Consider the following 22,095-nt stretch of genomic DNA (forward strand, 5'->3'; position numbering starts at 1 on the left):
TCACATATTAATAAAATACACATTATTACGAATCTAACAAGACTCCGCATAATATATTTTTTCTGTATATTTAAGGTCAAAGGTTGGTCAAATTTGACATTCTGATCAAATCAGATCATATTAAACCACACCATACTAGATAACTTTAGATAAGTAAAAATAAGGTGAACCAAACAAGTCCTTAACTAATACTACAATGAATGATACGCTATTTGAAGATGGAGTGCTAGGAAATAATTAGTCAAAATATTTTATTAAAAAAAAGAGAGAGAGAGATAGATTAAAACAAGCATATTTCTCCCTCTCACATAGTGAAAAACATATCAATTGGTTGTTGGTGTAATGGTGATTGGGACTACATTTGGTGAGGAGGATCCGTGTTCGATCCCACACAACAACAATCGGGAGGGGAATGAAACCTAATCACCCAGAATTGATCCACAAATTCGAATTAGCTCAATGGGTGAACCGGGTAAAACACCAAAAAAAACAAACATACTACTCCGTGAGTGAATAGTAATTTTGATGGGTTTGTTGATTATAGGGGTCCAATATACAAGTACTCAGTTGTTTTTTTTTTTTTTTTTTTTTTTTTTTTTTTTTTGACAGAAGCTGTAGTTTTGTGTTGCTAGCCAATGCTCTTAATACAATTCGGTTTAGCTAATCAACTTTTTCAAAGGGTTGTTAGTCTTGTTTCCCTCTTATAACGGAGTACTAAAGTTGATATTAATCTTTTCCAGAATTCCAGTTACTAGTATGTTTCTAGTTTCCACTTTCTATTTCGCTACTTTCTTTAATTCAAGGGTTCAACTAACTCTTTGTAACTTTGTTCTTCAGTCTTTAGTAACTATCATTGATAATAAACAATTAATTTTTCATGTCAGCTTTATTTTAGATGAATCCACCGGACAAACAATAATGTATAACTCCCAATACATAAATTTCACACAACATACAAAAAGGTATAAACATCATTTGATAATTTCACACAACACAAAAAGCTTTATCTTTTGATAATTTATTAGTATTATTCTTAGGGTTTGTTCTGATTTAATGAATTGAGCTTAACTGAATTAAACTGATTGAAATTGAATTAAAATGATTGGAGCTGAATTGAACTGAACTTAACTGAAATAAATTGTTTATAAGAGAAGGAAATTAGGAATTGAACTGAACTGAACTGAAATTAAGCTGAAGAGAATAGACCTTTACTATTTATTATATATAGGTAAAATTTATCAAATAAGATAAGCTTATTACTATATTTTAACCAATATTATGGTGACACGTGGCAACATGGACCCTACTTAACGGACATTCAAGAATACATTAAGTGGTTGTGAAAGCCAATTTTTAAATTTTTGTGGCGTTGTAATACTTCCACTGCTTTTAAATACTTGTTTCATTTCTCCCTGCGCGAAGTTTTAAGATAAATAGAAGAAAGTATGGATGTAGTTGGGTTAGTGAAAGGTAAATTAGAGGAGAGAAAATCTAAAGGTAATAAAATATAATTCTATTGGGTCTTACTAGTTGAGAGAAATGAATTAATTATTGTACAAGCATTCCAAATAAGAAAATGGAGAAGTATTTAAGAACATTTGGAAATGAAAAGTGGAGCAAGTATTTAAAAATGAAGGGAGTAAATATTTTGGTTTTTGTAGTGTTATAATCCAATTCTTGATAATTTTGTGGAGTTATAAGTAAATTTTTTTTTTAAAATGCATTATTTGTTATATAATATATGTATTTAGTGGATTCCCATTATACCCTTATGATTATTGTATGATATTCTAGATATACTAGGCTTATTTATTTTACAAGGAACCCTAATTGTATCACATATATATATATATATATATATGTGTGTGTGTGTGTGTGTGTGTGTGTGTGTGTGTGTGTGTGTGTGTGTGTGTGTGTGTGTGTGTGTGTGTGTGTGTGTGTGTGTGTGTGTGTGTGTGTGTGTACTCCCGCATCATTCAGGATTACGAATATCGATCTATTTCTCTCCCTTGCTTTTTCCGCTTTTTCTTTAATTTCATAACATGTTATTAGCACCAATTCTAACTGTTTTGGGTGAAAACAATGGAACTTTGGATAGGTCCTTTCTGGTGGTTTGAAGACTAGACTCGGACCAAGTGATGGCTGGACCAAGGATTTCCTGTACAACAAATACACGTAAATTGGCCTCAAGGTTTGTGCCGAGGAAGGCCCTTCCGATGCCAAAGTCAGTACAGTGGTTTAGAGAGAGAAAGCTATGCAAGAGTATTAATTGCTTGAGGCTTTAAATGAATGAATGTAGAGAGAGAATATTGAATGTATTTATACCTTGACATTGAGGAGAAAATGGTCTTTGAGCCAAATGGACCATGAGCCATTGACTGGACCATGGACTTGACCTGACTTGGCATGGATAGAAGGTTAAACCCTGACCTTGGGCTTGAAATTGAATCATTCATTGACTTGGCCCAATTGGAGTAAATTGGACCCAAACAACTTGCCCCCCAGACCCGATTTAGAAGCATGACGGGTCGGGTTTTGACTTGCAAAATGGAGGGATGATTTAATTTAAAATTTAAATTGGACTGTTATGAATGAATAACTGCTGTTTAGATAACAATTAGGGAAGTTGGTAGGATTAGTGGGTAGTTAATTTGGAGGAAGTGTGTTTAACGATTACTTAATGGGGATTTAATGGGAGTTTAGTGGTGCGACTTCCAGAATTCCATTTTCGAAAATATTTAAGCCACAGCTCCACTCTCTCTCCTTATTTCTTCACCAATTCATCACACTCGAACTCTCACAACCCGCACTTCCAATTTCTGATTCTTCTCTTTTTCTCTGAGATTTGCGCTCCAAAACCCAAATTCGCTACTACGAACTTGTAGATTGGCAAATTCCGCTTCATATAAAGGTAATTTTTCTCGAATTTTCTTCGATTTTGGTTGATTTCTGGGTTACCCTTGATTTTTTGAATTTTTTCTCTTTTTCTGTTTTATTCGATATTCCGGTGACCCGGAATGGCTAGAGGTCGGGGTCAGAGACAACGGCCTGGGGAGGCTGCAAGTGACGAGGAAAGGGAAGTTCCTTGTCTTGGGCATCAGCAGGCCAAAGCTGTTGCTCCTGACGGAGCAGAAATAAATTCGGTGCTGATTAATTCGGTGCCCCTTGGAGGGTCTGAGGAGACCAATACTGTTGGCCGAGAAGAGGAAGCTCTGGCAGCAACACCTTGCGATTTTCCCCTAGGGGTCGAAGAATGGGGGGATATAGGACAGGACTTCGGGGTGATGACATTCATGCCCTATGATTGGTGGGTGAACAATGGGTCCACCTACCACTTCGCCGAGCAAATTGAAATCTTCTATGGCATCTTAGAAGAGGACAGGTTTTGGTGCCAAATGCCCGTTGCAACCGATATAATCCATCTTCCACCCCCTGGCTATGTGGGGGTGTACACTCAGCAGCTGTAGTACGTGCTTTGGTTCCCCCTGCACTCCTTTTGTGACGAGGGTGTTGAACATGTACCACATCTCTCTATGTCAGTTGATGCAGGTCAGCATCCAAAGGATCATGACCTATCTCTGGGTGTGCCTGTTCAATGCCCTTGAGCCGAACCTGCACTACTTTAAAAAGCTGCATAAGCTTGTGCCGAACCAGCAGAGTGAGCACGACGTCCATAGCCCCGGCTGGTGGCGAATTGTAAGCAAGCCGAAGCATTTGACCATCTGGCCGAACGATACTTCTGATAAATAATGGCGAGGCCAATGGATCTGGGTTAGGGCTCCATCGAATCCTGATCATCAGAACTTCTTCGGCGCTCCTCGATATTTGACGGAGCATGATCCGGGGATGGGAGGTTTGGGCCCTGAGGAATTGAAGATGGAGCAGCCAGGGATCCCAACTACATTAAGCTGAAACTCTTTGGTAAGAAGAGGAACCCTGTGGAGACGGGCCGAATGTACTACTTGCCTGAAACTTGGCTGCCCGACTTCCACTATGCTTTCCAAAAGCATATGCTTGCTGTCGTTGGCCTCAACCGAAAGTACTAAGGCGGTAAGAATCTTCGGCTGGGGCCAAGGACTTTATTTATTATTATTTGTTGTTTGTGCTTCAACATTTATTTATTTTGGCGATTCATCTGATATTATTTTTTTTCAGAGCTGCACGAAGGTAACACTGGTGTTAACTACCAACGGCTCGGAATTGGTGTTGACAGAGTTATGACCAACAACAAGCCTGCCATCACCGATCCAAAGAATCGTCCTCTTTCTCTACACGCTAAGGGGTGGTTGATTGTTTATGCTTCAGACTATCTAAATCAGAAGCCCTGGTGGGAGAAACGGGGTCCTTTCTTCCACCTAAATCCTGAAGAGGCAGAGACTGATGCCACCGCTGTTGAGGTAGCTCGGGTAGCCGAGTCTTTTGAAAGCGAAGTTGGAACTTTTGTTGCTGTAGAAGGAGAAGAGGACGATGCTGCTGAAGACGCGTATTTGTTAAAGACTCTGGTGAGTTCTCCAGACTTTTGACTTAGCATTTTCATCTTTTTATTGAAGGTTTTTCTTCACTGTTTGCTTATCCTGTTTCTTGCCCCCCATTTTTTGCAGTCTGACGAGGGAGAAGGCGACTGAAAAAGGCGCGAGGGGAAAGCTCCTATAACAGCCAAAGACCTTTCGTTTAACAGTTCTTTAGACTCAGACAACAAAATGAGCCAGGATCTCATGGGGCCCCCAAAGAAGAAAAGGGTGGTGGTCCTTCCTGGAAGGTTCACTACCAGGGCGATGCCATCTGGGGGCATCAAAATTCAAGAGCCGAAGGAGGGCGAGACCCCTCCAAAGACTCCTATCGGGATCCCGTTGAAGACTCCTCCTCCGCCTCTGGTCACTCAAGACGTGGAGGTAAACCAAAAGACCCCTGATCCGATGGAGGTGGCTCAAGGGGAGGTGCCGAGGAAAGAGGATGCTGCTAAGAATGCAGCTGAGAGGGAAACCGGGGAAGTTTTCTTCTCCAGTGACGTTAACAGAGAGGCTGATGCCCTACTGGTGAATCAGCTCGTCGAGAAAGAAGTGGAAATCATTGAAGAGGGTCATATAGGTTCCACAGAAAAGGCGAAGGAGGAGGATGTCATAACTAAGCCTGAAGAGGCTCCTTTGTCTTCTCTTCTTTCCTTCCGGACTTTCCAGTCTAGAGAGATGGGCTTCTCAGCGCCCCTCGTCCTTGTTCCTTCTCGTGTTCGGGGCACCATTTGGGGAAACCATCGGGAAGAGGCTGTGACCTTATTTTGGGGATCTCTCAGCTTTGTCTAAGGTGGGTAGGGCTAGGGTTTGGTCCATCCAAGCCACTGAAGGAACTGGAGAGCCCAGCCGAAGGATTCCCGACCCTGAAATCGATAACCAAAGGTTGCTGATGCAGGTAACTTCAGTCTCTCCAATCTATTTGTTTATCTTTTTTTTTTATTATTTTAATTTGCGCTTCAGCTGACTTGTGATTTCCTTGGATTTTCAGGTTGTACATAATTATACTCTTATAGTAGAGATGATTGAGACCCTTTAGTTGAAGGTTGAAGAGGCTAAAACTAGGGCTAAGCTTGCCGAGCTGAAGACTGAGGCTGCTGAAGAGCAACAAAGGAAAGTGGACGAGGCCTTCAGCACCTTTTGCCGAGAAATGGAGGAGCACATCCTTCCTACTGTCGATCAGGGCGAGGCTCTGATAAACGAGTATAAGGCCGTCGATATCCCCGGCTTTCAAGCTCGAACCAAGCAGAAGATTGATGAGGAGGCTAAGGCTCGGATGGATGCTCGTGAAGAAGAGTTCCGGCAGAGGAAGCAAAAGCTGGCTAATGAAGTTCAGCGCCTCGGCAAAGTTGTTGAAGACAACAATACAAAACTAGCCAACGTCGAGGCTGCAGCCGAGACTAAGGATCTGAAGCTGCAAGACTTGGACACTCAACTACAACAGAAGAAGACATAAATATCTCAAATCAAAACTTAGTTATGCCTCGTCAGGAATCAGCTCCAGAACCAAGAGGAAGAGGCCGTAAGAGTTCAGCTCCAACTTAATGATGCTAAGAAGTTATTTTAGGATGCTCAGGATCAGCTGAAGGTCAAGATCTATACTCAGGCTGAGTATGATCAGGGCTTCGAGTATGGTTTCAATGTGGCTAGGAGGCTGACTCATCATGCCGAGCCTAACATCAATTGGGACCAATGTGAGGTTTGGGCCTTTGATGACAAGGACCCTCACATGGTATATGCCAGCCAAGCTGAGCTGGATCTCCTGGCCCGGATTGACGCTGCTGAGCTGAAAGAATCTCAGAAGAGGAAAGAGGTCGAAGATAGAGAAAATGAGGCCAAGCTGAGGGCTCAACTTGCCTCTTCCACAGCTGGAGCTGAAACTGCCAAAAGTCCCACCGCTGCTGCTCAGCCTGACCCTTCTGCTGAAGCCTAGGAACTCGGGCAGTCGTCTTCAAAATCTTGCGGATCAACATGTGCTTAACTTCTAACTTGCCGCTTTTGAATTTTTTGCCTTGAATGTTTTTACTTCAACTTGCCTTAATGTACAAACTCTTTATTTTTGTTTTTGTTTTGAGTAGTTTTACGTAGTTTGGCAGCTGTGAATTTCTGCTTGTGGGCAGCTGCCTATGTTATTATTATGCTCTGAAACATTTGCTTGATGTAGCTCGTGAACCGAGCATATTTCTCATGATATGCACTATTTTCTTCCTTCCATTGTCTTATTCTAGTAGCTTAACCTGTCTTTGCCTTTCTGGTTTTTCAAAAATTTGCAAAAACTTAAGTAAAGCTTCAGCTTGGAAAATTTCTTGCCGAAGATAACTTGTACTTGTGTGCTTCTTGCACCCCGGAAATCTGAAGTCATTGTCTTCGGATTTCTAAGGTGATTGCTTGTCCTTTATTATTCAGACGATGCTTTTAACTTAACAACGTTTTTAATACTTTATGCTATTTTTCTTTGCTTTCTTTCTATCCAAAAGAATGGATATCTGAGACACAGGGCCAAATTAAGGCAATGTCTCAAACAATAACCATCTGGGGTATAAAGCTCAGTTAAGGCAACACCCTAGATCGTCCATGGACTCATTGCCTTCAGGAATAAATCTGTCCGAAGCGTATGCTTTGGCTAGAAGACCAATATTCTGTTTCAAGCGGGTTTGGCGGCAATCCGAAACATAATGCCTCTAGGGCGATGTTTTGGAGAATTCCAAGGGAAAATCCTTAAAGAGAAATAGAAGACAGAAAAATGAAAGAATAAAAGTTTTCTAGTATTTGTAGAAATGGTGGCTCGAAGGCCTTTTCATTAATAATTGGAAATGCACTTACATAGATTATTATGCCCCGAAGGGTTTACACATGATATTTTTAAGTACATCAGCTTTCCAATGATTTTTCAGCTCAATACCATCCAATTGCCAAAGTCGGTATGTTCCATGTTGAAGCTCGTAATAAATTTCATAAGGTCCCTCCTAAGTGGCTGAGAGTTTCCCATGAATTCGACTTTTCTGTACAATAACAGCATTTTAAAGGACGAGGTCTCCAATTTTGAAAGGCCTCGCGTAAACCCTTCAGTTGTAGAACTTGCTGAATCTTTGCTTGTATGCAGCCATTCTATGTCGGGCTGAGTCTCTGACCTCGTCTAGGAAATCGAGGGATTCCTTCATAAGTTGTTCATTTTCAGTTGAGAAGTGGTGCACTCGTAGGCTTTCAGCACCGATTTCTACTAAAAGGATGGCTTCGGCTCCATACACCAGCTCAAAAGGTGAATGGCCCGTAGCCTCTTTTTTGGTTGTCCGAAGTGACCAGAGAGTTCCGGGAAGTTCTTCCAACCATTTGACTTTTGATCTTCAACCCTCTTCTTAAGAGCGTTAAGGATCTGCTTGTTTGCAGCTTCGACTTGGTCATTACTTTGTGGATGACACACTGTTGAGTATGGCAATTTAATGCCGAACTGATCAGTATATTGCCTCAGCGACAGGTTATCAAATTGCCTTCCATGATAAAAAACAATAACCTTCAGAATTCCAAAGCGTGTGATAATATTCAGCCCGATAAACTTCGTAATAGTCTGCTTTGTGATGTTTGAGGCTGCTTCGGCCTCGATCCATTTGCTGAAATAGTCTATGCCAACTATTAGCCATGTTTTATAGTATGGAGCATCTGGGAAGGGACCCAAGGTATCCATCCCCCATTGAGCAAATGGATGCAGATTCAAGATCGGCCGAAGATCTCGGGCTGGCTGATGGATGAATAGTGCGAATTTTTGGCATTTATCACATTTTATAACTAGCTCCTTGGCATCCGAGATCATGGTGAGCTAGTAATACCCTACCCTTAATGCTTTATGGGCTAAGCTCCTTCCCCTAGTGTGGTTCCCACAATTGCCGAAGTGAATCTCCTGAAGGATGTAGTTAGCATATGTTGGTCCCCCGCACTTCAGCAGTGGGGCTGAGAAGGATTTTTCAGAAGCTCCCATCTGAAAAGGATGAACCTTGAGCTGGTTCGCTTCATCTTAGAAGCCAAATTCCTTTCTTTGGGAATTTCCGCCCGAAGTTTGTAAGCTAGGATGGGGTTCATCCAGCTCGGCTCATGGTCAACGCAGCACACTACAGGTGCTTCGTCGAAACTTCTTTCTCGATGCACCTCCACATATACAGATCATTTTAGCTCAATTAGAGTTAAACTTGCGAGTTTGGATAGTGCGTCGGCTGGTGCGTTCTGACCTCTTGGGATCAGCTCGACTTTAAAAGTTCTTAGCTTTGCAATAATGGTTTTGATCTTTGCGAGGTAAGCTGTAATCAAGGGCTCTTTGGCCTCATATTCGTCTCAGATATGATATGCGACGAGTTGAGAGTCTGTTTTGAGACAGACATGTTCGGCTTCCAAAGAGATGCACAATTCTAGGACAGCAATTGCTGCCTCATACTCAACTTCGTTGTTTGAAGCTTTAAAAGAAAATTTTAGTGCATTTTCGAAGGATTTGCCTTCGGGAGAGGTTATCACTACCCTTACCCCCGAACCATTTACGGTGGAGGATCCATACGTAAAAACGGTCCAGATTTTCTTTTCTTCGTCTAGCGTCTTCTGGTACGAGCATTCGACCATGAAGTCCGCTAGAGCTTGAGCCTTGATGGCTGCTCTTGACTGGTAACTAATGCTGAACTATGGAGCTCGAAGGCCCACTTAGCCAGCCTACAAGATTTTTCAACTTTGCCGGGAACTTTTTTACCAGCGGCTGATCAGTTAAGACCAATATTTGATGGAAATCAAAGTAGGGCCTCAGCTTCCGAGCGGCTACCACTACTTCATAAGCAACCTTTTCGAGTAGGGGGTAGCGAGTCCCGGCGTTCGTCAAAGTGTGGCTAATGAAGTAGATCGGTTGTTGGATTTTTTCTTCCTCCCTCACAAGTACCGCACTTATAGTGGCTAGACTGACTACCACGAATAAGTACAGAGTTTCTCATTCGGCTGTTTAAAGGCTTCTTTTTGCTCATCTTTCCACACGAGCTCTTTTGTTTTTGGGAGTTTTAGGGCTTTGAAGAAGGGCAACCCTTTGTCCGAAGCTCTTGAGATGAACCTCAAGAAGGTGGCCATTCTTCTGATGAGCCGCTGAACATCCCTCTTTGTTTTCGGCTTGGGAAGATCGAGCACTGATTGCACCTTTGCGGGATTGGCATCAATCTCTCTATTGTTGACCATGAAGCCAAGGAATTTCCCAGACTTTACGCCAAAGACACACAACTTCGGATTCAGCTTCATTTGGTGCTTTCTCAAGGTGGAAAAGGTTTTTGCCAGCTGGTCCGCGACATGGTCTTTATCTTCCTTGCTTTTGACGATAGAATCGTCAACATAGACTTCCATGTTACGGCCTTTCTGATCAGCGAAAACCTGATCCACCAGCCTTTGAAATGTTGTCCCCGCATTTTTCAATCCGAAGGGCATCATTTTGTAATTGTACACATCGACATTCGTAAAGAATACCGTTTTTTCTCGGTTGTCGGGGTGCATGAAGACTTGATGATACCCCAAGAATGCTTCCATGAAACTAAGCAGGGCATGTCCACTTGTCGAGTTGACTAGCTGATCGATCCTCGGAAAGTGGTAGAATTCCTTCATACAAGCCCTATTTAGGTCCATGAAGTCAACGCACATTCTCCAGGTGCCTTTGGCCTTCTAAACCATCACCACATTGGCCAGCCATTCTGGATATTAGCAGGGTTCGATGAAGCCTGCATCCAGCAATTTTTCGACCTTGGCAACGATGTCTCGGTTCTTATTTGTGGAATAATTTTGCTTCTTTTGCTTAACGGGCCGACACGTGGGGTCGACGTTAAGCTTATGGGAGATGAGGTTTGGGTCAATCCCGGTGTTGTCTGCTACCGAGAAAGCAAACACATCTCTGTTGTCCCGAAGGAGTTAGATGAGCTCAATACGGACGTTCGAATCAAGATCCAGTCTAATGGTGACACATTTTTCAGGGTCTCCTTCAGCCAACTCTATTGTTTCAGTCTGCTGATCCAGCTCAATTGCTTTGGGGCCGGATTCTTTGCAATCGGGCCTGCTATCTATGTCAGCAGGCGTCCTAGACTTTTTGTAAGTCTGACCTTCTAAGTCTTTTTGCTCAGATGATTGGCCAGATTTTTCTTTCCCCGAAGATTTGTCTTTTGAAGGGGTGCCTTGGGCTGAAGCACTTAGGCCTTTCGGCTTTTTTGTGCTTCGCTCCATTTTTTTTTTCTTTTTCCTCCTCATCCTCGTCGTCCTCAGAGCGACTTGTGGGTGGCTTGACGTAGTTGCATCGGATAGCTTCCTTTTGGCTGCCTTGAATTCTCTCGGGGTAGCCGGCGTCTGAAACGTAGATCATAGGCTGATGATGATACGTGGAGACTACCCCTTGGATTTTGTGAATCATAGGTCTCCCCATGATCACGTTGTACACCGATGGAACATCCATGACTAAAAATTCGACCATAACGTTCCTGGCTGCTTCATCGCTGCCGATGGTGACAGAAAGGGTGATCTCCCCACTTGGATTGAATCCTGATACCGGGTAGGGTATCAGAATGAGATGTTTGATCTTCAGCTTCAGTTGGATATAGGCCGAACGTAACAGGATGTTCGCGCCGTTGCCACCGTCGACGAGGGTTCGCCATACGTTGTGGTTAGCTACGGTCGTGATTATAACCAGTGGATCCTCGTGGGGGAATGTCACCACCCGGGAGTCTTCGACTGTGAACGTCATGTTCGGCACTAGAGACTCGGGTGGTCGGATATCAGCGTTGTTCACCTGATGGGTGAGCGCCCTCAAGTGATGTTTTCACTCTTTCTGAGAGTTGATCCCCCGAAAATGGCAAGGATTGTCGGATAAGTTTCCTTGTCCGACGCTTTGTTTTTTTTTCGGGGAAAGTCGATTTTTTGTCGAGGGTCTTTCTCGGTCTTTTCAGCTTTTGTCTCCTTGCGGTGATCCATGATGTAGGGAATATTTCCAACATTATCCCAAACTTGAACCCCATTGTGATCATACACTTAAGCATGGTGGCGTCCAAAGGGAAGGAAGATAGAGCAAAAGAGTCGCCAACAAGTTTTAGGAACTTATAAACCGTTCATAGGGTGAAGGTTACACCCCTTAACGATCCATGAGATCGTTAACTCCAATAGGTTTGTAACCAAGACTGGAAGTTCGGGGATGAAGGTACAAATCCAATCTAAAACAGATTGAACATGCCCTAATAATAGGCCTCTACTTTATTCTTCTCGTATTCATGTGCGCTTTCTGACTAACATGCAGTCAATAGGATTACCCTAAACCTGTTTATCTATGTTGGTTGAATATTAATGCACAAATAAATCTATTATTGGCGATCACTTGAATTATAATCAAATTAACCTAACAAGATTATTAATTATCTTATAAAGCGTGATTACAAGTACAAATTCCTTTTCAACATGCATAAAAGGTGTGATCAAGCAATAACAATAAATATAATATAAACATCATAAATAATCATAATAATGACAATCATGACAATAATTATAACATTTATAAAAAATAACAATCATAATTAAAATAATCATGACAATCATGTTAAAAATAAAACATAATAATAATAGCAAGATCCTAGGCATGATACTAACAAAATTAATAACAAACCCTAGCATGTCACTAAACATTAAAAATAAAAGCTTAGCCCTAATATGAATATTAGGAAAGACAATAAAAGGCATCACAGAAATCACAATTGTCATATTTGATATTATAAACTTTTCCCTAAACATGATACTAGAAATCATTGTTGTCATTCAAAACATCAAGCATCCTAACATGATACTAGGAATCATAACAACCTAGACATGATTTCTATATCATAATATCAATAAATGTAATTTTGCTCAAAATCTTCTCATCTTGGAGGAATCTCTTGTGTCATATTCGCGTTTTTTTTGAAAAAATCCGAGAATGTTCTTGCTTGTTGGGATGTACCTGCATTTATATCTTCGTTTTTAGGACTTTGATAATATCTTTAATTATCTTAGGGTTGACCTAAGGTTTAGTGTTGCTTGACTCATTGACTTGTCGTGACTCAAGGTATAAACTTGACTCACTGTGATTGACTGACTCGAGGTTGACTCGACTCAAAGTGCTTGACACATGTGTTAGACTCAAATTAAGGTGATATGACACGACATGACTCAACATGTACATGACTCATGTGTGCATCGTAATGTGATCGTGCGACTCAAAAATGCAAAAAAGCAAAAATGTCATTTTTGTGGAGGGTACCGACTTTCTCCCAAAAAAGAAAGACGCGAAAAAGAATCGAAGTGAAGTTTTTGAAGGTGCATGTTGAATGAGCTTAGTCAAATGTTGTTTGATACTATCTCTCAAGGTGCAAGGATTAATTCATCCTAGGATATCTCAATTGTTGACTCAATGAAGAAAGTATTTGGGTAACTTAGGCACGGAGGCTAAGCACTTCATACTTTGTAATGCAATGATGAGTGATTTTTATGTGACAAAGATGCTTCAACGTTGTGTTAAGATTTCATGACAAAGGGTTCCTAAGGGAAGGAATATTCGGTCATGTATCTGTGCAGTGTGTGATGGTGACACTAAAGTTAGGCCGCAAGAGTTAAGTGTGTGAAAAAATATTATTGAAAAGAGTCAGATGGTGGTGACTCTTAGGTTAGGTAGGCTAATGATGTAAGGATCAAGCCCCCAAGTCTAGCTCTAAATGAATAGGGATAACCACGGGGATCCCTTGATATGATCATGGTGTGAGTGTGTGAATGTGAATATGAATGCATTTTTATTACGGTCGCACCTCGATGTGAGGTTGCCTACGTATCCGTTAGGAATCAGGCCGAACGTAGCTCTAGCCGAACCTCGCACAAGTGTGTGTATACCTCAAAAAGGTCTTTTTAAGGGTTGTAACGTGGTTAGGCTAAAGGTTGAAGAAGAAAGGGATCAAGGCTCAAGACCCTAGATAAGCCCCCAAGGTGTGCAATCTTGCTTTTGAATCTTTGTATTCTTGAGTTTTCTCACTTTTGCGCTCTTTCTTTCTTTTTTTTGGCTCTCTTTTTTTTGCTTTTGCATTTATTTTATTTTTATAAGTGTGGGAAATCCCGATCATGCGGTATATCACTCACTTGTCATTCATGTTTCTCAGCCACGGTACCGAGCACTCGATAAGAGACGCAATCTGAGACGTGTTCATATCAAAGACATGTTCATGTCAAAGACATTGGAACACTTGCCCTTTTTGTACACTTTTATTTATTTTTATTTTGCTATTTTGATCTTTCGAATCACTCAAGCTTTTTACGAAATTGAAAATTGCATAAGTTGCACACCATCCCATCCCAAGATTAGGTAGATATGGGTTGAAAAATGAAAGGTCTATCGTTAGACGAGGATCAAAGTGGTTCATAAAAAAAAGGATTGCATATTTGAAGGGTGAAAGGTGATATGATGTGGCTATAAAGGGTGCCTCAAATCATTGGTACACCTTATGCTTAGTTCGACATTTTTTTTAATGCAATGTAATGAAATGATCATATGCAAAGAAATAAATGATCATTTTATTAAAAGGGAAAAGGAAAGAATCTACAAAATTAATCTAAGGGAAAAGGAAGGTGCCTATGCTAGACTTATTGGGAAAAGGGTAAATAAAAGAAATAGAAAAGAGGAGGTCACGAAATCATATCGTTGAAGCTCGCCTCTATCTTGTGTTGTTTTCTTTATCATCACTCGCTCTTCTTGCTAGCTAGAGGCATGGGAAGCTTGTTTTTATCGATCAAATGTTGGATAGCCTCCTTTAGCGTCCAACAGCTCTCAGTAGTATGACCCCTACCTTGATGATATTTGCAATGTGCATCTGGATTCCAACTAGGCAATCTCTTTTCAGGTGCGGGATCTTGAATAGGTCCAATGGGAGTAATGAGTCCCTTGGCATGGAGTCGATCGAAGGCAGTATCGTAGCTCATCCCAATGGGGGTGAAGTCTTTCCTTAGTTGTTTCTTAGATCCTTGGTTATCCATGGCTAAAACTTCATTGAGATCATAGGTACTAACATTGTTGCTAGAGTGGGCATTTTCGGAAGAAGAAGTATTGTCGTTCTTCTTTCCTTTCCAGCCACTATGGTTACTATTGTTAGTAGCTTTTTGCTTTGCGAGGTCATCTACGATCTCAATATCGATGTCATAAACGGCCTTGAAAATATTTAAATTATGTTGATACTTTAAATGCTTCGAATACTTCTCTCGGAGATTCTTGATAAACATCCACACAGATTCTTTTTCGGTAGGCACCTCAATCATCTTAACAGAAGTTTCCCTCCACTTATTAAAGAAAGTAGTAAAGCCTTCATTCTCTTTTTGTCTTAGCATCTCAAGTTGTCTATAATCGGTTTCGACTTGAATATTACACTTATATCTATCAATGAAAGCGTTTACTATCGATTCCCAGGTGGAGGTTTTCTCTTTGTCAAGGGAGAAGAACCATTGTTGGCAAACGATTTCAAGAGATAAGGAAAACAAGGAATGGAAGACTTTCCTATTAATCCCCTTAATGTTCATTATAGTTTCAAAGGCTCTTATGTAAAGATAAGGATTATCTGTTGCCTTAAATTTAGGGATGTCAAAGGCATTGAACTTCTACGGAAGAAGTTCCTTGTCAACCGAGACCCCTTGCGAGCTAATGCCCTGGAATTTATAGTCATAAGATATCTTACTCAAGCTTTCTTTCATAAGATCCATTTGTTGTTGCTTCACAGGGTCTTTGATTTGGAGGGTTAAAGCCTTCAACACCTCAGTCAGGTCAGCCATTTGCTTCTTAAGCTCATTGACTTCTTCTTGACTTGCCATCATCTTCTTAGCTTTTCTCTTTTGACGAATCGGTTTATCAAAAAGTTGAACTTGAATAAAGGTGTTGTCCTTGATTAATCGCCCTTCTCTCCTTGATCAAGTACTATGAAAAGGGAAATTAGGGATATTCATTGTTAATTATTTGACTCCAACTCTATTCAACATGCGTGGATGGAAGAAGGTAGGAAGAATGAATGTTGTGATATGGAGAAAGCATGTAGAGAATGGAAAGATGACGTAGATGGAGAGATAAAAAAAATTAGGAATAGAATGTACCCCCAACTCAAATGACGGAAAAAACCGACTCATGCATGAACCTAAGACATGGTCATGGTGCCATATACTCAAAGTGTGTGCTAACACTAGTGACGTGTTAAGACTCTTGTGTAAGACCATGTGACTAGACTATGCGACTGGACTCAATTAAGGACCTAACAACGGTATTGTTATTAACAAAATAATCGAATTGATTAGCAAACTGTTTAATTAGACTCATAGTGATGACTCGAGCAAAATACCGAACTATCGCCAAAGCAACATGACTGTCGCCGCACTATGCAGTGCAGCGCCAGACAACAGAGCTGTCGCCAGGCGTTGCACAACAAAGTGTGGCGCTGCAGTCCAAATCTTGGCGCCATCGCTAGAGCGTTAATCTGGGACTGCTTTCGGTATTATTACTCTACATGACATGCCTAAAGTCGTACTAAGTCAATTCCGATTAAATTATTAGACTTTAATTACTCAAATTAATTAATTAATTAATTAGGCAAAGTCCTTTTAGTCATTAATCAGTTTATTTAGACTTAAACACAAGTAAAACAAACGGTTAGGAAAAACACATCGAGTATGCACAACAAATAATGCACAATTAGGCAAGTAGGCACAATATGAAGCAATGAGTTTGCAACCTAACCATAGCTCTAGTTCTCTAAATTTCGGGTTATGGGTTAGTCAAAGAGGGTCCATGGTTAATTGTCCGGATGCACCGCGCGGAAGCCTTACCTTTTAAAGGATTGGCGCGAGTTGATGGGACACCGCGAGTTAAAAACTCGCTTCCATGGTTTGGTGAATTCACCATTCTCGAATGTACCCTTTTTTGCACAGAGCGTTCAATCAGGTAGATGGAGCATGAATTCCAGAGGGTTATGTCCATATGTAGAACACATATGGGTTTCAGAAAAGTGAGAAAACTAAATCAGGAAGTAGGATCGAGCAAACAGTGCTAAAAACCGGTCAAAATTAGAATGCATATTTCTTGCTTGGTATTGGAAGAACTTGGCGTCAGCGAACAGAGGCTATCGCCGCGATTTGGCTTTGTTGCCTGACATGTAGGAACTCGCAGTGTCACTAACAATAGCAAGATCCTAGGCATGATACTAACAAGATTAATAACAAACCCTAGCATGTCACTAAACATTAAAAATCAAAGCTTAGACCTAACATGAATATTAGGAAAGACGATAAAAGGCATCACAGAAATCACAATTGTCATATTTGATATTATAACCTTTTCCCTAAACATGATACTAGAAATCATTGTTGTCATTCAAAACATCAAGCATCCTAACATGATACTAGGAATCATAACAACCTAGACATGATTTCTATATCATAATATCAATAAATCAATTGAAGCACTTACTTGGATGCCTCGTACCTCTTTCTAATAACAAAATACACGCGTTAGTAACTTTAAGGAAAATAATAAAATTAAACAATTAAATTAAATAATTGAAATAGAGATTTGGGACCAAACCCTCAGAAATTAAAACCTTTCAAGTCTAGGGCGAAGGCAACTTCAAATTATGCTAGGTGTGTTTAGATCTTGTGAATGCGGAATTTTGTATGAGAAAAGCTAGTTTAGAAAAAGAGAGAGAGAATATCAAGAATTTCTTGATGAGAATTTGTGATTGTTGATGATGATTGAAAAAAAAATTTTGGGAGGTTATTTATAGAGAAAATTAGCCGGATATGATAAAAAACGAATCAGAGTTTCAAAAAGAATAATACCAGACTGCAGCGCCAAACACGCGCCTGTCGCTAGACGACAGAACTGTCGTCAGACGCGGCACTCTGTCGCTAGACGACAGAACTGTCGCCAGACGCGGCACTCTGTCGCCAGGCGACAGAGCTGTCGTATGGCGTTGCCAATCAATTTTCCACGCGTTTTCTTAATTTGATAAAATTTAAGCGTACGAGAGGGTAAAACTGTAATTTCCTTAAAAACACTTCTTTTATTCTTATTAAAACTCTTAAAAGTCAACTAAAGTCAATTTATCAATGCTAATTAAATTAGGAATGAAAAGAAACTTCTAGAAAATTATAGAAGACTATAATTAATCCTAATTGCATTAGGAATGATAAATCATAATAGGTCCTCCTCTAGATCATTGGGCCGCATATAAAGATCAAACCGGGCCCAGTTTAGTATTTTGGCCATAACTTTCTCATTATTCATTGGAATTGGGCTTATAATATATCGTTGGAAAGCTCTTTTTGAACCCGACCCAACTACACTATTATTGGACCCTTTCCATGGACAAAACCAAACTGGATTGGATGTTTCTTAAAATAGGTTTTCAAAAACAGAGAGAAAGAAAAGAATTAAAACTAACCGCAACACTAGACTTTCCACACTTTCACTTCATTCGATTATGATTCGACGTGAAAGGTACTCATCACTGGGTTTGGTTTTGGGGAGACACAAATGGGTGTCTACACATGAAGTATTTTTTCAAGTAACCTTTTCGGATCATATCCTCGATCTGATCCCTCAGCTGTAAACAGTCCTTGGTGTAGTGTCCCGGGGAATCGTGGAACTCACACCATAGATTCTTGTACTTTTACTGATACCACTACGGGAGTGGTCTCAGCTTTTTGTATTTTTGCTCGTCCTTCGTCACGTTGTAGATTTTTGCGCAAGGAAAGGCGAGAGGAGTATAGGTTTCGTATCTGCTCGTGTGCGGGGCATATTTTTCCTTTTTCGGCTCAGCGGCCAAAGATGATTCTGGGATTTCGCCTTTCCTTTCTTCTGGCCTTGGCCATCAGACTATTGTTGTTTTTGTTTCTCAGCCCTTATTTGGGATGGGTTTTTGCTTTGTTTCATTCCTCGGCTCGGATGAACTTATCTGAGGCGTCCAATGCTTCCTCCAAAGTCTGCGGGGGATGCCTGACCATGAAGTCAAGGAACTTGCCAGCTTGTAGCCCGTGTTGCAAAGTAAAGACGGATAACCCTTGGTCCAAGCTTGTGATGCCGGACGACTCGTTGCTAAAGCGAGCCAGGTAGTTTCAGATACTTTCATTCTCCCCTTGCTGCAAGCCCATGAGCTTTGCAGTTGTTTTCTCTCGGCGGTTTTCCGTAGAAAACTTGCTCTTGAACTTGTTGGAGAGGTCACTCCAGTCGGTTATCGAACCTTCCTTGACCCCTTTTGGTGATCTACGCTTGCGCGACACCTTTAAGGGTTGTTGGGAAATATTTGCACCAGGTAGCTTCGGAGCTAAGGTTAAGATACATATGCCCCTTGTAAAAGGCAATGTGGTCCTTCGGATCCGAAGTACCGTCATATGTAATATGTGTCGGGATTTTCACCGTCGGCACATGCTCCTCCAAAATCCATTTCTAGAAGGGTGAGATGGTAGGGACCATTACGACCTTTCCCTTGTTCCTAACCGTTGGGACCGCGCTCCGCCCTCTCAGAGAGGTAGAAGTGGTTTTTGTCCTCGGCTAGGAAGACTCGAGATGAGGCTCAGTATGGCCAAGGTAGGAGAGGCGGCTGTGCACGCTCAACTCCTTGGAGCCGAGGCGTTTAAGGACGCTCTGGCGAGCAGACTCTGGCCGAGCTGAGGCAGAGATGCTTCTTTTGTTGCTATGATAGTTTTGAGTGTTGGATTCCCTAAAGAAATGCGAGTTCCCTTTTCTTTCTCGCTCGGTTCTCCAAGTATCCTCTTCCCATTTGTCTCCCAGCTCTTTAAAGGAAGGAGGCTTTCCCCTCTCCCCTCGATCGGTTCTCCTTCAAAACTGCCTCGACTGCGGAGGTGAACGATTGTAAGGAGGGTGTTCCTATCATAAGGGTTCTTTCTCCTTAGATGCCCATGTCCCTTTAAAAGCCTAGGACTTTACACTTGTTAGGGTGTACTAGGATTTGAATTCCTAACTGTTTGGGAGACCTTGAATTAGAAATGATACTCTCATCACGCTTTTTTATAAGAAACAAGTAGGAGTTGCCAATGAGTTTTAAGAAAACTCATAAACCTCGTTCATGCCTTTCTCCCAAGTAGAGTTCAAGGGATAATTAGCACGAATCGTAAGTTCACCCATGCCCAAATTGGTCTACGTGTACCAGAAATGAGTTCAGGAGCGAGGGTACTAAAATAACGTTCCTTTTAGGGAGGAATCACTATTCTAGCCCTAGTTAGGGCCTCTTGTAGCTCTTCCTTTTTCACAATTTCATCACAATTCAATACGTGCAACGTGGTTCCTAAAAACTAAGGGTTCGTTTGGCATCACTGTGGTTTTCTGTTTTTTGGTTTTTTGTTTTTCAAAATCATATGATATATGTCCTATAATGAATATAAATTAGTCAAACTTATTAAGATAATGATATTTTTGAAAACTGACAACAAAAAAGTGGAAACACCTTTTTCTTGTTTCTTGTTTTTGGTTTTTTGTTTTAAAAAAAACTGAAAACTAAAAACAAAAAACGATGCCAAATAAGCTCTAAGTTAGTTGATTTTATTTACAAGCGTCAATCATGTAGGAATTACATTTCTAAAGTCGTTATTCTTATTTAATCAATATTCATGAAAAGAACAAAATAAACAATATTCGCCTTGTCTTAAGTGATAAAACAACAATTAATTATCAAATTCTAGTCTTGATTAATGAAAGAATACTATGTGAATTAATTAATTAGAAGTTTGTTTAAAGTGATCAAACAACACTATTTATTCAATTAAAGTTATTTAAACAATAAAAGAAAAGTGAATTATCTAAGTGCTCAGGAAAGTAACCAATCTTCTTTTATGTTAAATCTCCGTTTAATGCGTCTATGGAATTTCTTTCTTTTTTTTACCTCCAAGGACTTCAATGGATTCAATTAGGGTTGGAAAATATTTGGGAAGAGAGAAGAAAAGTAGTATGATAGTAAGAGAACTAGAGAGATTAGGGTTTTGAGAATGCTAGGGTTTTAATTCTGATTTTTTCGGTCCTCTTTTAGGTTGAACAAAGATCCCTATTTATAGGCGTAGGGATCTAGGTTTAGGGTTTTAGAGCCTTTCCATCAGATGGCGCGCGCAACACTCTAAGTCACGCTGGTTGCGCTGGGTGCGGTTTGCCTTATACGAAAACGCATTTTTAAAACTTCCATAACTTTTGATTACAAATTCAGATTAAGGCGTGTGAGATATCTTTGGAAATTTCTGAATGTATACTTTCCAATGCCATTAGAATTAAGTTAAAATATTATATGGATCAAAATATATGGCCGTTGGAGTGCAAGGGTGTCATTTTAAGGCTCGGTTTAGTGTTTTGATCATAACATCTTCGTTTTAGCTTGGAATTTGGCTTATAATATACCGTTGGAAAAGCTCTTTAAAAGTTCTATCCATCTGTATAGGCCATGTATGGAAATATTATGGTTGGTTTATCTATTTGGCTTGGTTTTAAACAATGTAAAATCCATTGGATCGAATCATTGCACTTGCCGCCTTTGGGTCCGTTATTAATCAAGTTTAAACATGTATGAGCACGTTTTAGGCCTAATTAGTAATCGCACAAGGCTCTAAGATAACTTGGTCTCAAATATGAGTTTTAACTTACTTCATAATGCATTTCGTAGTCCATAAACAATTCAACTTTGATCTAGCATGAAGAACGGGTTTTTGTAACATCATCGCACTTCCTTTCGAGACAAGATGCCAAAAGTAGGTGTCTACAATGATCGCAGGCCGGTGTCATGTGATTGGCTTGGGCTTTATTGACAACCATTAGGGTCGCTACAGACCGTGCCACCTTTTCTGTTGAGGGCCCCGTTTGAGGGGTCCTCGGCTGAGAGTGAGAGTGAATGCTTTGAGGGTGGCTCTTTGCATCCGACCTGCTCTGGTGATGAGAGCTCGTTTGCTTCCGGGAATGACAAGACGAAGACGAAGATGGAGATGGAGATTTCTCCGAGGGTACCCTCTCCGAGCTGACTCTAACAGAGGACGGTCTTCTCGGGAGGGGGGCGAAGGGGATGGCGTGGAAAATGGACACTTCCCCACTCCTGCTTGGATTGGGTTCCTCCTCGAGGGGGAAGAACCGAATTTGTTGGCATTTTTACCGTTCTTGCGATTCTTTATGGTGAGCTGAAGATTGGACTCGGACCAAGTGATGGCTGGGCCGAGGATTTCCTGCACAGCAAACACACGTAAAATGGCCTCGGGGGTTGTGCCGAGGAAGGCCCCTCCAATGCCGAAGTTAGTACAGTGGTTTAGAGAGAGAGAGCTATGCAAGAGTATCAATTGCTTGAGGATTTATGTGAATGAATGTAGAGAGAGAATATTGAATGTATTTATACCTTGACATTGAGGAGAAAATGGCCTTTAAGCCAAATGGGCCTTGAGCCATTGACTGGACCATTAACTTGACATGAGTTGGCATGGATAGAAGGTTGAACCTTGACCTTGGGATTGAAACTGAATAATTCATGGACTTGGCCCAATTGGAATAAATTGGACCCAAACACTAACTAAT

The 22,095-nt window shown here is 40.9% G+C and overlaps 1 protein-coding gene across 1 annotated transcript; it reads right to left on the reverse strand.

Annotated features, from left to right (window-relative positions):
* Positions 1-7,728: 7,728 nt before the first annotated feature.
* LOC145639983 (uncharacterized) lies at positions 7,729-8,316 on the reverse strand. Its single transcript, XM_081691295.1, has one exon. It carries the CDS (start codon positions 8,314-8,316, stop codon positions 7,729-7,731), a length of 588 nt encoding a protein of 195 aa, XP_081547421.1.
* Positions 8,317-22,095: the final 13,779 nt, after the last annotated feature.

The sequence above is a fragment of the Chenopodium album genome, chromosome 7, assembly GCF_948465745.1.
Source record: "Chenopodium album chromosome 7, dcCheAlbu1.1, whole genome shotgun sequence".
Lineage (NCBI taxonomy): Eukaryota > Viridiplantae > Streptophyta > Magnoliopsida > Caryophyllales > Amaranthaceae > Chenopodium > Chenopodium album.

Coding starts and splice junctions, on each gene's coding strand:
- LOC145639983 (XM_081691295.1), bottom strand. CDS start 8,316: ATGATCTCGGATGCCAAGGAGCTAGTTATAAAATGTGATAAATGCCAA.